Source organism: Phyllostomus discolor, chromosome 4, assembly GCF_004126475.2.
Source record: "Phyllostomus discolor isolate MPI-MPIP mPhyDis1 chromosome 4, mPhyDis1.pri.v3, whole genome shotgun sequence".
NCBI classification, from domain to species: Eukaryota; Metazoa; Chordata; class Mammalia; order Chiroptera; family Phyllostomidae; genus Phyllostomus; species Phyllostomus discolor.
In genome coordinates this window covers 6,319,130-6,335,596 of record NC_040906.2, presented here as the reverse complement: position 1 = coordinate 6,335,596, position 16,467 = coordinate 6,319,130, and the positions used below count along the sequence as shown (strand labels likewise).

The 16,467-nt window shown below is 41.9% G+C and overlaps 1 protein-coding gene across 1 annotated transcript in view; it reads left to right on the top strand.

Annotated features, from left to right (window-relative positions):
• The first annotated feature begins 12,607 nt into the window (after positions 1–12,607).
• LOC118500399 (nuclear body protein SP140-like) overlaps positions 12,608–16,467 on the top strand; it is a 240,638-nt gene continuing 236,778 nt past the window's right edge. The window contains exon 1 of the mRNA XM_036025005.1: positions 12,608–12,680. Within this exon, the coding sequence (XP_035880898.1) occupies positions 12,646–12,680 (35 nt within the window). The 5' untranslated portion in view covers positions 12,608–12,645. The remainder of the gene's footprint in view (positions 12,681–16,467) is intronic.

The following is a 16,467-nucleotide window of genomic DNA, read 5'->3' as shown; positions in this document are numbered from 1 at the left end:
AGAAGTCAAAATAATCAATTGGGATGACATCAAACTAAAAAACTTCTGAATGATGACAACAACAACAAATAATCAACAAAATGAAAAGACAATCTACGAAAAGGGAGATAATACTTGCAGACCAATGTGCCATTGATGAAGTGTTTTCCAACTGTTTTTAACCTCTTAGCAAAGTTCACTTTTGAATCCAATGTCCCAAAACAACCTGGCTGGCCAGGCTTGCTAAGGGGCCAGTGTCTACACTAACGGCCCCTTCACACCTCACACAAAGAGTATAAGTTGTCCACCTAAAGAAACTGGGCATAGGGGGCTGGATGGCCAGAGAAAACATGACTGACTGGTGACACCCACCCAGAGGAACCCATAGGTAGTCCATGCTGCCTAACAGGAAAATTGGGACAGTCCCAGGCCAGTCAGAGGAGCTGCAGATCCTGGAGTCTTTTCAATGGAGCAGGTTGACTGTGCTCCCATTGCCCTGTGCTGTGGAGATAAAGGCTGAGAGGTCATCATGTTAGAAGGGAGAGTGTCTGCCCGACCCCTCTGGACAGCCAAGAACAAGAAAGGTCAGTAAGTTGTCATACTTGTCTGTCCCATTTACCTAGTCTCAGATGTGGGCTGTTTGCTGAGATGCTGGGGAGCTCAGCTCTGGTGTTTCCTGGGGTGGGGGGTAGGGGTGTGTGGCTGCAGGACCTGGAGCTCCTGAGGTCCTGAGGCTCTTGGTAAGGACCCATCACCCGAGCCTCCCAGAGGGGCTCCTCTGGGTGTCAGCTCACATGCTGCTCTGCTTTGCTGGAGAGAAGCACCTTCTGTCTGAGAGGAGGGGACCTGGTATTCTCTGATTGTCTCTGTGTAAACTGGGTGGGGAGATGTCCCCGCAAGTCTTGACAAAGGCCCGCGTCAGAGTGCAGGGACTGAGCTCTGTGTCTGTGTTTCCTAATAGGCCAAAGTGTCACTCACACACACACTTGGGTGTTTTCATTTCCTGGTTACATGCACAGGCAGTGAGAGCAGAAGGAGGTAGAAGGAAGACTGTGGCCTGAAACCCCTGGAAAGAGATGGCTGTATAAATAAATCCTTCAAGCTAAAACCAAATTTGATAATCCTTATTCAATCTCTTCCCTTAGCAAAGAACGCATATTGTTAGGCTTCTCAGCAGCAACTTATCTGTCTCATCCTTATGGGTGGTTTTCAAGTATTCACTCCAACTGAAATTCTAGAATAAACCATGGTTTTTCACCAGACTTATTTTTGGCTGTCTTATTTTGTTTATAAAGGAGACCATTCTAAATAGTTGTGTGTTTCTGCTCCAATGAGCACAGAAGTACAAAGTGTATCTAGTCTGGCTTGTGTCTCTCCTAACAAATATGTGCCTCTGATGCTCTGCACAGCAGCATCTCTCCTGCTTGGTGGGCAGGGGCTCAGGGGCACTGGGCCCACTGGCGTCTCCAGAAGCCAGAAGAGGGCTGAGCGTGGGAATGGGCACAGCAGATCTGCTGCTTACATGCAAGGACGAAGCTTTCTGCGTCTGATCTGTAGGAGTGAGCTCCTAATGAGCCATCCTCTTGCAGAAAACAGCTGGAAACCCTGGGCAATATTTGGAGAATGATGCCTGAGACTCAAGAAAGTGAACAAAAACAGGACAATTCTGCAAGGAAGTCAAATCTCACAAGCAACAAACATGTGATGTTGCTAGTGTACTATCACCAGACTCTGAGAGTAGCCTCAGGCTTGTGGGGTGGTCAACACTTTGGTAGAAAGTCCACCTTCTTCCTGGTCAGCAAAGTCAGGCAACCAGTCTGTCTGGGGGGCCAGAGGGTAATCCCAGAAAGGAGAAGGTCATAGAGAAACCTCAAAATACCAGTGTTCTCCCTGGTAAAATCTGGATCAAGGGACATGGCTTAGATGTGTGCCAAAAATAACCCCTAAATCTCAACCCCAGAGGTGGACTTATCCACATGGCCTCTAACTGCTCCAATCAACTGCTTACACACACACCACCCCAGAGGCTGCTGTCCCTGTGCACTTGAGCTCCGAGGAGCACAGAGCCCTGGCCTCTCTAGCACGGTGAGCCCAGGGAGACCTGCTAGGGAGCAAACTCACCTTTCACAGAACTCCCAGCCTGAGTGTGTCCCCAGGAAGAAGGGAGGTCAGGAGGACTGGGAGCCCTGCTGGTTGATGTACCATCTCGTAGAAGGGGACATTGAGGCAGGGCCTGAGTGTTCCTACTTAAGTCCAGGTGCCCCTCCCTCTTCATTCCTGCATCCACAGGGGTACAGCAGGACTTAATCCTCTAGCCCAGTTGTTGCTGTTGCTGCCACTTCGCTTGTTCCTGCCCTTGAATTTTCAGGTTTGGACTCCCTACACCATCTCGGAGACAAACCTCTATCCCCACAGTATATCATAGGCTGGAGACTCATGCCACTACTGATTGGATGCTGCTACTGGTGAAGCTAAGGAAGCCCATCCCCTCCCTGAGTCTCCTACCCTGTGTCCCTCCTCAGTCACTGCCTCTCCTCCTTTCCAGGTTTCCAGGCCCCATAGTTCAGGGAATTTCCCTGAAAACAGGAGTGGTCCCTGTTGTCGGTGCTCCTTGCCACCTGGGAAAATGTCCCAAGTACTTTCTTTTGTCTCCTCATCAATCCAGCTGGACTGTTAGGGGGGCCCACCTGCTTCTGTAGATGGTCTTGTCTGGGTCTTAACTCGACCTCATGTGACCTTGTTTTCAGAATCAAAAACCTTTTCTTTATGCACAGAGCCCTCCCAATCCTGCAGATACCACTGCTGTTCCCAGATTCAGGTTTGTGCCAGCTTTTTCTCTCACCACAAAAGTGTCCCATGCTCTTTGGCTAGAGCAGGCTTAGTACAAAACTGTCCACCCAGGAGGCTGGCCACTGTGGATTTCCCACCCAGCTGACTGCTCTCCACCTCTCATTCATGTGGTGATTTGGTGACTCCAAGCAAACTCAGGGAAGAGCTGGCACATTTATGCCAACAGCAAGAATGGTGGTGTCCTAGTCTGCTGGCTGCCTGGGCACAGGAGAATGAGTGTGAGGGGACGAGGTAAAAGGCTGGTGCCATCTGTGTCAGACCTTGTTGGGTCCCATGAACCATGGAGGCCAGGAGCAGAGGACAAGAGTACCCAGCAGAATCTCAGCTTACTAATTTTTCTTTTTCTTTTTTTATCATCCTCATGCAAGGACATGCTTATTGATTTTATTTATTTTTAAAAATTATTTTATTGTTGTTCAATTACAGTTGTCTGCATTTACACCCCCTCACTATTCCCTCCCCGCCCCCCAAACCAGCCATCCCCACCTCCCTCCCTTGTTTCTGTGCCCCCCATGGTTTTGTCCATGTGTCCTTTATACTTGTTCCTAAAAACCCTTCCCCCCTTCCGCCATTATTCCCTCCCACTTCCCCTCCAGGTACTGTCAGATTGTTCTTAATTTCAATGCCTCTGGTTATATTTTGCTTGCTTGTTTGTTTTGTTGATTAAAAGCTCCAGTTAAAGGAAAGATCATATGGAACTTGTCTCTCACTTAGGGACTTGTCCCTCACTGTACACCTGGCTTGTTTCACTTAGCATAGTGCTCTCCAGTTCCATCCATGCTGTCCACAAAGGGTAGGAGCTCCTTCTTTCTTTCTGCTGCTTAGAATTTCATTGTGTAAATGTACCATCGTTTTTTGATCCATTCATTTACTGATGGGCACCTAGGTTGCTTCCAGCACTAGGCTATTGTAAATTGTGCTGTTATGAACATTGGGGTGCATAGGTCCTTTTGGATTGGTGTTTCACAGTTCTTAGGGTATAATCCCAGGAGTGGAATTGCCAGGTCAAAAGGCAGCTCCATTTTGAGTTTTCTGAGGAAATTCCATACTGCTTTCCACAGTGGTTGCACTAGTCTGAAATCCCACCAACAGTGCACTAGGGTTGCCTTTTCTCCACATCCTCTCCAACACTTGTTGTTTGTTGCTTTGTTTATGATGGCCATTCTGACCGGTGTGGAGTGGTATCTCATTGTGGTTTTAATTTGCATTTCTCTGATGGCTAGTGATGTTGAGCATCTTTCCATATGTCTCTGGGGCCTCTGTATGTCCTCCTTGGAGAAGTGTCTGTTCAACTCTTTTGCACATTTTTTAATTGGGTTGTTTGTCTTCCTGGAGTGGAGTCATGTGAGTTCTTTATATATTTCAGAGATCAAACCCTTGTTTGAGGTATCATTGGCAAATATGTTTTCCCAAATAGTGGTTCTCTTTTCATTTTAATGCTGTTTTCTTTAGCCATGCAGAAGCTTTTTAATTTGATGAAGTCCCATTTGTCTGTTCTTGCCTTTATGTCCTTTCCTCTAGGGGACATATTGGTGAACATATTGCTGCATGGAATGTCTGAGATTTTTTCTGCCAATTTTTCTCTCAGAGTTTCAGGGTATCATGACTTGTAGTCAATCCACCTTGAATATATTTTTGTGTATGGTGTACGTTGGTGATCGAGTTTCATTTTGTTGCATGTAGCTGTCCAGATCTCCCACCTTCATTTGTTGAAGAAGCTATTTTTACTTCATTTATGCTTCTGTCCCCTTTGTCAAATATGAATTGATCATAGAGACTTGGGTTTATTTCTGGGGTCTGTATTCTGTTCCATTGATTTGTGTGTCTGTTCTTATGCCAGTACCAATCTGTTTTATTACAGTGGCCTTGTAATACAGTTTGATACCAGGTATTGTGATCCCTCCTACTTTGTTCTTTTTTCTCAAAATTGCTGCAGCTATTTGGGGTTGTTTATGGTTCCATATACATTTTTGAAGTGTTTGTTCTATATCTGTGAAATATGCCATTGGTCCTTTAAGAAGGATTGCACTGAATCTATAAATTGCTTTGGGTAGTATGGACATTTTCATGATGTTAATTTTTCCAATGCATGAACACAGTATATGCTTCCATTGGTTTGTGTCTTCCTTAATTTCTTTTTTCAGTGTTGTATAGTTGTTGAGTACAGGCATTTTACCTCCCTGGTTAGGGTTATTCCTAGGTATTTTATTTTTCTAGTTGGTATATCAAATGAGATTTTTCTCCTGATTTCTGTTTCTGATATTTCATTGTTGGTGTACAAAAGTGCCTTTGATTTCTGAATATTGACTTTGTATCCCACTCTTGTGCCAAATTCACTTATGTGATCTGCAAACAATGACAGTTTTGCTTCCTCCTTTCCAATTTGGATGCCTTCTTTTTTTTGTCTTGTCTGATTGCTGTGTCTAGGACTTCCAGTATTATGTTGAATAGGAGTGCTGACATCAGACATCCTGTCTTGTTCCTGATCTTAGTGGGAAAACTCTAAGTTTTTGGCCATTGAGTATGATGCTGGCTTTAGGTCTCTCATATATGCCTTTATTATATTGAGGAACACTCCCTCTATTCCCACGCCGAGTGTTTTTATCATAATTGTCTGCTGTACCTTAGCAAATGCCTTTTCCACATCTATTGATATGATCATGTGATTTTTGTCTTTCATTTTGTTTATGTCCTGTATTATATTTATTGATTTGTGAAAATTTTACCACCCTTGCATCCCTGGGATGAATTCCATTTGATCATGGTGTATGACCATTTTACTGTATTTCTGGATGTGGTTTGCCAATATTTTGTTGAGGATTTTAGCATCTATGCTCATCATGGATCCTGACCTGAAGTTTTCTTTCCTTGTTATTTCTTTATCTGGTTTTAGGATTAGCATGTTGCTGGCTTCATAAAAAGAGTTTGGGAGTCTTCCATCTTTTTGGATTTTTTGAAATAGTCTGTGAAGGATTGGGGTTAGCTCATCCTTAAGTGCTTTGTGTAATTCTGCTGTGAAACCATCTGGTCCAGGGCTTTTGTGTGTCGGGAGTTTTTTGATTACTGTTTCAATTTCATCACCTATTATTGGTCTGTTCAGGCTTTATGCTTCTTCTTCATTGAGTTTTGGAAGATTATATTTTTCTAGAAATTTGTCCATTTCACCTAGGTTTTCAAACTTCTTGGCATAATTTCTTTGTAATAATTTGTTACAATTCTTTGTATTTCTTTGGTATCAGTTGTAATCTCTCCTTTTTCATTTCTGATTGTGTTTATTTGGGTCCTCTCTCTGTTTTTCTAGATGAGTCTGCTTATAGTCTTGCCGATTTTGTTTATCTTTTGAAGGAACCAGCTCCTGGATTTATTGATCCTTAGAATTGTGCTTTTAGTCTCTATGTCATTTAATTCTGCTTTGATCTTGGTTATTTCCTTTCTTCTACTTGCTCTGGGCTGTCTTTGTTGTTGTCCCTCAAGTTGTTGTAGGTGTGGGGTTAGGTTTTTTGTTTGAAATGTTTCAATCTTTTTTAGGTAGGCCTGTCTCACTATGAACTTTCCTCTCAGGACTGCTTTTGCTGTGTCCCATAAGTTCTGGATTGTTGTGAGTTCATGTTCACTTGTTTCATGAAACTCTCAAAAATTTTCATGAGAAACTTTTTGATTTCCTCGTTGATCTCCTTCTTAACCCATTGATTGTTTAATAATGCACTCTTCAATCTTAATGAGTCTGAGTGTTTTTGAGTTTTTTCCTTGAGGTTGGTTTTTAGTTTCAGTCCCTTGTGGTCAGTGAAAGTGCTTGATATAGTTTCAATTTTCTTGAATTGGATGAGGTTTGTTTTGTGCCCTATTATGTGGTCTATCTTTGAAAATGATCCATGCACATTTGAAAAGAATGTGTATTTTACATTTTGGGGATGAAAGGCTCTCTCTATATATATATATTTGATGTGGGATGTTGTTCAATCTTACAATATATTTGTTGATATTTTCTTCTAAATTACCAAATATATTATCATATAATATATGGGAATATATTACTATAAAATATATGGTAGTATATTTGGTAATATGTCCTAAAGTCATATTACCCTTCTTATTGTTCCCCAAATATTATTAAGTCAACTCAGAAATTTCAGACTTCAGTTTGCTTGGTATGTAAATGAACCATATAGTTAACAGGAGTCACCAGAAAGAAATACAAGCGACAATTTGAAAGAAATGTCACTGACTGTACTCATACATCTGTAATATTTTACAATTACAAAGACTTCAGATTACTTTTTAGATTATCACTAAAGTGAAGAACCCAAACCAAATGAATAAGAGTCCCCAAGCACGGTGATGAGTCTCCATTTTTGCCTAGTTCATAGTAAATAACTGTGCACTTAGGACACGGAAAATACTCTTAGCCACACGAGTTTTTAATCTTAACCTGGTTAATGTAATTTAAGTGTTTTAGGCAAGAGTTGCAATCAGTCCAAATTGTGAGGTGTGTAATGACAATGATAATAAGTGTCATTATTTTTGTCATGTTTTTCAGGATCATGCCTTGTAGTTAATGGGAATTAACCTAGTTGCAGAATTTGAGCAGAATTTTAAGAAAGTGTTTGCTATTCAGGAACAAAACAAGAACACATAGACAACAAACTTAAATGAAAAGACAATGCATGAACAAAATTAGAAGTTCAATAAAGAAAAAGAAACTGTAAAAAGATAAAGAGAGAGCTTAGATCCAGAGCAGACAATGACTACACTGAAGAATTGAATAGAAAGCATCAACACCAAACTCAGTTAAGCAGAAGAAAGAACCAGTGAGCTGGAAGATAGGTATTTGAAATGATCCAGTCAGGGGAGCAAAGGAGAATGAAAAAGAGTGAAGAACACCCACAGGACTTAGGAGACATTTCCAAGGAAAACATATATGCATCATGGTACTCCTAGAAGGCAAAATGAAAAAGAAAGGAACAAAAAGCCTATTTAAAGCAGTGCTGATTGAAAACTTTCTAATTTGGAGAGAGTAGTGGTCATTTATATTCTTACAGTCCAAAAGCCCACATAGGTTGAATCTTATCTTTTTATTTTTTAATTTTTAAAATTGTTGTTCACTTACAGTTGCTCCCATTTTTCCTCCATTACCCTCCCATGCCCTACCCTTTCAAAGGGCTATACTGACAAACTTTATAACTAAATCATCAAATTTAAAGACAAAGAGAGAGTTTTGAAAGAAGCAAGAGAATAGTGACTGGGCATACACAACAGAGCTCCCATAAGATTACAAGCAATTTTGGAACACACTTTGCAGGTCATGAAAAATTTAATGATATATTGAAAATATTGAAAGCAAAGAACTGCTATTGAAGATTAGTACTCAGAAAGCTGTTCTATAGAATTAAAGGAGAAATAGACTTACCCAGGCAAATGGAAGGTGAGGGCATTCATCACCATTAGAACGGCATGGTAGCTCATTTCGTTCTAGCATCATCCCATAACACCAGCATTGCAGGTTCAATCCCCAGTCAGGGCATATATGAGAATCAACCAATGCATTAATAGATAGATAAATAAATAAATAAATAAATAAATACATAAATAAATGGAACAATACACAGATTACTGTCTTTCTTGCTCCCTTCCTTGCTCCCTCAATTCAGTAAATAAAAAGTTTAAATAAAATAAATATTGTATTAAGAAAAGAAATGCTAAAGAGCATTCTTCAGGGTAAAATAACAGGAATGTAATTAACTGTAAAATTTTTTCAAAAAGGATGACTTGAACTCTCCCCTATACACAGTTGGGTGTTCTTTCTTCCTTTGTTACACACACACAGGATTCAGAGCAGGAAGAGATAGAGGGAAGGTTGTGACCCAATTCTCTTGGAAAGATGTCTGTATAAATAAGTCCTTGAAGCAAAAGCCAGATTCAACAACCATAACTCAACCTCCTTCTTTAAGGGGGAAAAAAATTCTTAAGCTTTTCAGCAACAACTTATATGCCACTTCTGTGTAGTTGTTTGTAAGTATCAACTCCACCTTCTAGAATAAGCCATATTTTTCCTCCAGGCATATTACTTGCTCTGTTATTTTGCTTATGAAACAAGGCCACCACTCTATGTAGGCATGGTTTTTTGCTCCTGTGAGCACAGAAGTACAAAGTGTATCTAGCCTGGGTATGTGTCTCCTAACAAATATGTGCCTCTGGTGCTCTGCACAGCAGCATCTCTTCCTTGGTGGGCAGGGAGCTCAGGGGCCCTGGACCCACTGGGTCTCCAGAAGCCAGAACAAGGGTGGGCCTTGGGATGGGCAGTGATGGTCCACTGTTTGCGAGCAGGGATGGAGAGTTTTGCTTCAGCTCCATAGAAGTGAGTTACTACCCAAACTGTTGCTTTCAGAAAACATCTAGAAATTGTGGACAATGGTAGGGGAACAACTATCTGAGACTTCTGCAAGGTGAACAAAAGTTGGGTGAGTCTGGAGGTAAAGAGCACTGACGAAGCAGGCAGCATGAGATGTTTCCTGTTTACTGACACCTGACTCTGAGAGCAGCCACAGGCTAGTGTGGGTGGCTTGAACTTTGCATAAAGTTCTTTTTTTCTGTGTGTGATCAGCAGAGCTAGGAAGAAACCATGGCAACCATACTCTTTGAGGATGAAGGTGGGAAACCCAGAAGAAAGAAAGTCACAGATAAATCCCTAAAATTCTGTGTATAAATTCTCCCCAAGTATCCTGACATGCGTTCTAAAACAACTGAGAGGCAGAAAGTGATACAGATGGAGGTAAAAATACCAACACTCTTCCTGACAAAAGCTGGATCAAGGGATGTGGCTTATATGTGTGCCAAAAATAACCCCTAAACCTGAACCCTAGGATTGGATTTATTCACAAGCCCAGCTGCTGAATCTACCATTCTTCACTTCTCACACACCCCACAGACCACTGTCCTCGTGCACCTGAGCTTGGAGGAACACAAAGCCCAGGCCTCTCCAGCAGGATGAACCCAGGGAGACCCATCAAGGAGCACACTCACCTTTCACAGAACTCCCAGCCTGAGAGTCTTCCCAGAAAGAAGGGAGGGCAGGGGAGCCAGCAGTCCCGCTGGTTGACAGGCCACCTCTGAGAAGGGGACACTGTGCAAGGCCTGAGTGTTCCTTCTGAGGTCAAGGTGCCACCGTGTCCATTCCTACATCTACAGAGGTGCTGCAGGACTCCATCCTCAGCACAGTGGCTGCTGTTGCTGCTGCTTTCTTCCTCCTGCCTGTGAATTCTCAGGTCTGGATTCCCTGCCACATCTCAGGGATGAGCATCTGTCCTCTGAGGGTCTCCCAGGCTGGAGACTCAGCCCATTTTTATGTCTGTTTGGAAGCTGCCCCTGATGAACAAGAGAAGTAGGTCCCCTTACTATGTCCTCCACCCCGTTACCCTCCTTTGCTGCCTCTCCTGCTTTCCAGGTTTCCAGATCACGTAGCTCAAGCAACTTCCTTGAAAACAGGATTGTCCCTGTTGTCATTGCTCTTTGCCACCATGAAAAGTGCCCAGGCACTGCCTTCTCTCCTTCAAGTCAGCCAAGCAGGACTGTTAGGGAGTCCACTTGCTCCTGAAGTTGGTCTTCTCTGGTTCCCAACCTGGGTGGTTCTGACCTTGTTTCCTGGATCAAAAATGTTTGCTCCTCCACAGGGGACTCCTGATTCCACAGAAACCACTGCTGTTCACTGAGTAGGGTGTGTGCCCAGCTTTCTCTGGTCCCAGGAAAGAGACTCCTTTCTTTGAGCCAGGGCAGCCCCAGTATGGGAGTGTCTGCCCAGGAGGTGGGCAGCTGTGGATTTGTGTGGAGAGCAGGACCGATAAAATGGCATTGGTCCAATTAAGATCAGAAAGTATATAAAACAAAGTATAAAAAACTATAAATTACAAAAAAGCATAAAGTATATATAAAGCATAATATATATAAAAGAAAGTGGAGTCACTTATGTCAACTAAAATGGCTGTCAGTCAGTCATGAAGCTTTGGTTCCAGAGGAAAATTCCCTAAGTCAGAGTAAACGCATCTGGCAAGGAGGCAGGTCTGCCCATGTGGTGAGAGCAGAAATGTGTAGCAAGGAGACACACCTATGATATCTGCACATGTGATCAGAGGAGCTGTGTCAGCGGAGTGGGACCACCCACAGCTAGGCTCCTGGGGAAATTCCACACCTGACATTAAGGGTGCCAAGACATTTATTGAAAAGACTCAGAAGGGTTGGGTACAACATTTTCAAGGTATAACTGAGGCAGGTTCCATTCCACTGCTGAGACAGCTGAGTTCCACACACCAGAGTGCTGCTCCTTCCCACACCAATCTCCCTGAGCAAAAGTCACTGGAGCTTCTGCCCTGTTGTATTGAGTACTTCTGATCTGCTGCCCGCCTGACTCCGGAGATCCTTCCTTGCAAGACAATAGCAACTCCCTTGCCCACTATGCTGTCTCTAGGACCTGCAGACTGCGGCTCTGGGACTCAGGTTTGTTATCCTCCATTGATTGCCGTGTGTGTGTTATATTCTTCTTAGATTGTTAGCATCTGAGTAGGATGTTAATATATATTGGTGTTCAACTTTGAGTGAACCTGCATTCAATCAAAGCTGCATAAATAGCAGAGTTGCTGTGTGTTGCTCTTGTCTATTTCTTGATGCTCAGCAGGCAGCTAACCAAACAGTTGCCTGGCTGCCTTATAGGAGAGACTATATCATGAACAAGACATTTGTGACAGTTTCCCACCCACCCAACTGCTATCTGCCTGTCATTCAGGTGATTTGGTGACTCTAAGCAGACTCAGGGAAAAGCTGGCACAGTTATGCCAACATCCAGCGTGATGTTGGCCTAGTGTGCCTGCTGCCTGGGGACAGAGGAGAGAGAGAGGAGGGACACTGGAAAGGCAGGAGTCCTCTGTGTCAGACTATGTCTGGGCCATGAGTCCCACGCAGGTTGGGAGCACAGGGCAGCTGTGTCCTCCAGAGGCTCAGCCTACCAGTCTGGATGGTAGGGGAGATCCCTATATGTGCAGCACCTGGGACACATTGAGACCCTGCCCACTAATACAGAAACCATCCTCATTGTCCTGGAATCTGTCCCAGTGTGATCAATATTCACTCCTTTGGGGGAAAGAAAGAACATTCATGGAGAGAGGGTAGAACCTTCCCTGTGTCTTAAATTCAACTGGGCCAGAACCCTTAGTTCCAGCCAGAAGAAGTCTCAGGGATCAAATGTGGAAACCATTGCTCTAACGTTGGTGCTTCTCCAGCCATGTGTCCAACACTGGGACCAGCTCAGTTGGAGCCAAGCTCTTCACTGGCCTGAGTGAAGACCTGAATGTTCTGTCTTTTCCTCTCTCCCAACAACCATCTCCACATGGACAAGGGGCAACATAGCCTCATTCTCACCCCTTGTAAGCCCTGCACCCTCTTAGAAGGTTGGGGCAGCTGGGGACAGTGGGTTCACAGGTTGTTTTTGTGTCTTTGCACACACAAGGGGACTACAGACGACTGGTTCTGCACCCGCTGGCAGACCGCTTTTTTGGCCTTCCACACCCTGGTTGTCCCTCATTGTCCTGCATTCCTCCTGCCACTGTCCTGATGGCTGAGGACCTCTATCAATATCCTATGGGGCTATAGAAGGGGAAAGGCAGCATAGGACAGCACACGGTACTTAGTTTCACTTCTCTTTTCCCCATTTGGGTGGAGTGTATTCAGGGTGAGTCTGTTGCACATTTCCTGCTTAGAGCTGGGCAGTCTCACTGAAACCAGGCGGGAGAAACCAGAGGGATCAGAGGTCCTGGCCGGATCAAGGGCAGAATGATGGCCACCAAGGGCAGTGACCTCAGCACCAGGTCAGTTTCTGTCTGCCTTCCTTTAACTTTCTCTCTGGCTATGGTGCTGCTTTAGTACCTATTATTTATTAGACACTCCTCTAAACCCTGACCTTAACCTTGTTTATAGGAACACTCACGTGCAGTGTAATGGAATGCAGGAATATACACTGAGGGAATAGGATCTTTAAACAGCAGGGGGACAGCTGCAGGTGTGAGTGCAGCTGCCACAGTCCATAAGACTCATCTTACACCTACGGCTCCACTGTGGAGCCATTTAGACTGGGTTGTGCTTCCTGAGGATTTGAAGCAGTGATTTGTTATTTTCTCACGACCTCTGTGCCCTCTCTTTTCCCTCAGGCCTCCTCTACTTTCACATAGAGTACCCTCTTTCACATAAAGAGGGTACTTTAGAAAATATAAAATTCAGGTTAAACATCTGACTTTTCAAATCTGGGTGCTTTGGTCTCCTACTTGACCTGTGGTTGGGTCAGCACAGGGTCTACTCTGGTCTCAGGCTGGGGGTCTGCTTCTTCCTTCACGGATCTTGGTAAGGGAGTCAAAGGAGGAGGAGGGCCAGATACCAAAGACTAGTGCAGGTTGAGCATTCCATTTGTACTTTCATTTTCTGCTCCGGAGAGGTTTACACATTTGGCAAAGAAAAGACTAGAAATCCTTTCACGTTAGTCATCACATGGATCCATTTCATTGCTTTTAATGGCCACAAACTACTATAGGGAATCCATACACCATGATTCTTATACCAACAAGCTCTGAAATATAATTTCATATTCCTTTATGTTTTTGCATGTACCCAAGTATTTGTCTAGTTTCAAAAACTGAAATGTGAAATTGTTGAGGGTAATAACAGTCACTTGTCTGTACTACAGATCCTGCTAAGTTGCTTTCCGCCTCCCCCCAACCCCCCTTGGCTGAACCACTGTATTCTCCCACCACTACCTGATGAGCCATCTGTACACATCCAGACTTCACAAAGGAGCTGGATAAAGGGATGCAGCCTGTTAATTTGCATTCTCTGATTACAGGGGAGGTTGAATGGGTTTTCCCGTCTATTGTCCATTCAAATTGCTTCTTCTCTAAATTGTTGATTTATTTTTGGCCAATGTTATTAGTTGAGGTAATTGTCCTTCCTTTAATGGCAAGGAAGAGTTTGTTGCTTAGTTTGAATTTTACAAACATACTTTTCTTGTCTTTAACTTTGTTTATGGTGACTTCTATCATATTAAGGCTTGAAATTTAGAGTATGGACTTACAGTATTACTTTAGTAAGATGGATACACCCTGGTTATCATACATAAATAAAAGCAATACCAAAAGTTACTGCTGAATTCCATGCAGCTCTACTTAAACACAGCCCTTGTGTTCTTTAAGGTGGCAGATCCAATTTCACCTCTATTTCAGAGATGCTTCCTTCTCCAATATGTTGTAAAACTTTTTATTTTTCGAAGTTTGTGCAAAATTATTCTTTCATTGCTGCAACTTTAGCTCTCACAGCTTTATATGCCCCTAAACTTTTATTCTTTTTTTATTTTGAATTCATAATGATTGTCTCAAATTTTTCCTCCATGACACTTATTTGAATTTTAGTTTTTTTTTAATTTCTTATAATTTCTAATTTGAAAGATTAATTCTGTTTGTTTTTGAGCACCGTTTTAATTTCTTTCCATAGATGTGGAAGCTCAATTTTAAACCACATTTTGTTACTAAATCAGGTCATCTGCATGCTATTGCTTTAATTATGTAGGTGTTTATGGCACATTAAGTGTTTTAGAGATACCAGTATTGTAAGATATGCTAAAGGGACTGCTTTTAGAGGATGAAGTAAAAGGGTGAGAAAGAGGGGAACACAGGTAGAATGGGGAAAATGGCAATTAATAAATACCTATTGATAATAACCCTAAATATAAATGGATTATGTGCCCCAAACAAAAGACATAGGGTAATAGAATAGATTAAAAAAACATGACCTACACATATGCTGCCTACAAGAGACCCACCTCAGAACAAAAGACCTACTCAGACTGAAAGTGAAGGGCTGGAAAAAAAATTCCAAGCAAATGGGTAGGAAAAAAAAAAGCTGGGGTAGAAATACTCATATCAGACAAAGTAGACTTCAAAACAAGGGCCACAGAAAGAGATCCAGAAGGTCACTTCATATACTCAAGGGAAGAATCCATCAAGAAGACATAAACATTGTAACATATATGCACTCAACATAGGAACACCCAAATATATGAGGAAAATCTTGGAGGAGTTCAAGAAGGATATTGACAGCAACACAATTATATATAGTAGGGGATTTTAACATCCCGCTGTCAAAAATGGACAGATCTTCCAAACAAAATATCAACAAGGATATTGCGACATTGAACAATATCCTAGATCAAAAGTATTTAACTGATATACATAGAGCCTTTCATCCCCAAAAAGAAAAATACATATTCTTTTCAAATGCACATGGAACATTTTCAAAGATAGACTACATGATAGGACACAAAACAAGCCTCAACAAATTCAAGAAAGTTGAAATCATATCAAGAATTTTCTCTTACCACAAGGGACTAAAACTAGAAATCAACTTCAAGGAAAAAATCCCTAAACACTCAGACTGATGGAGTTTGAATAACATGCTATTAAACAATGAATGAGTCAAGAATGAGATCAAGGCAGAAATAAAAAAGTTTCTGGAAACAAGTGAAAATCAACTCACAACAATCCAGAATTTATGGGGCACAGCAAAGGCAGTCCTGAGAGGGATGTTCATAGTGACACAGGCCTACCTAAAAAGGATAGAAACATTAAAAAAACTAAAAAAAGATAGAAACATTTCAAATAAATAACCTAATCCCACATCTACAAGAACTGGAAGAACAACATCAAAGATAACCCAGAGCAAGTAGAGGAAGGAAATAACCAAGATCAGAGCAGAATTAAATGACATAGAAACTAAAAGCACATTTCTAAGGATCAGTAAACCTGGTGCTTTGAAAAGATAAACAAAATCAACAAGCCTTTAAACAAACTCATCATGAAAAAAAGAGAGAAGACCCAAATAAACACAATCAGAAATGAAAGAGGAGAGATTACAGCTGATACCACAGAAATACAAAGGATTATAAGAAATTACTATGAATAAGTATATACCAAGAAATTTGAAAACCTTGGTGAAATGGACAAATTTCTAGAAAAATATAATCTTCCAAAACACAATGAAAAAGACACAGAAAGCCTGAACAGACCAATAACAGCTGATGAAGTTGAAACAGTAATCAAAAAACTCTCAACACACAAAAGCCCTGAACTGGACAGTTTCACAGGAGAATTTTACAAAGCATTAAAGGAAGAGCTAACCCCCATCCTTCACAGACTATTCCAAAAAATCCAAGAAGATGGAAGACACCCAAACTCTTTTTATGAAGCCAGCATCATCCTAATCCCAAAGCCAGATAAAGACATAACAAAAAAAGAAAACTTCAGGCTAATATTGCTGATGAGCAGCTATGCTAAAATCCTCAACAAAATATTGGCAAGCCACATCCAGCAATACATTAAGAAGATCATACAGCATGATCAAGTGGGATTCATTCCAGGGATGCAAAGATGGTACAATATTCGCAAATCAAATAAATTTGTTATACATCACATAAACAAAATGAGGGACAAAAATCACATGCTCATATCAACAGATGTGGAAAAAGCATTTGATAACGTACAACACCTATTTATGATAAAAACACTTAGCAGACTGGGAATAGAGGGAGCATTCCTCAACATAATAAAGGCCATA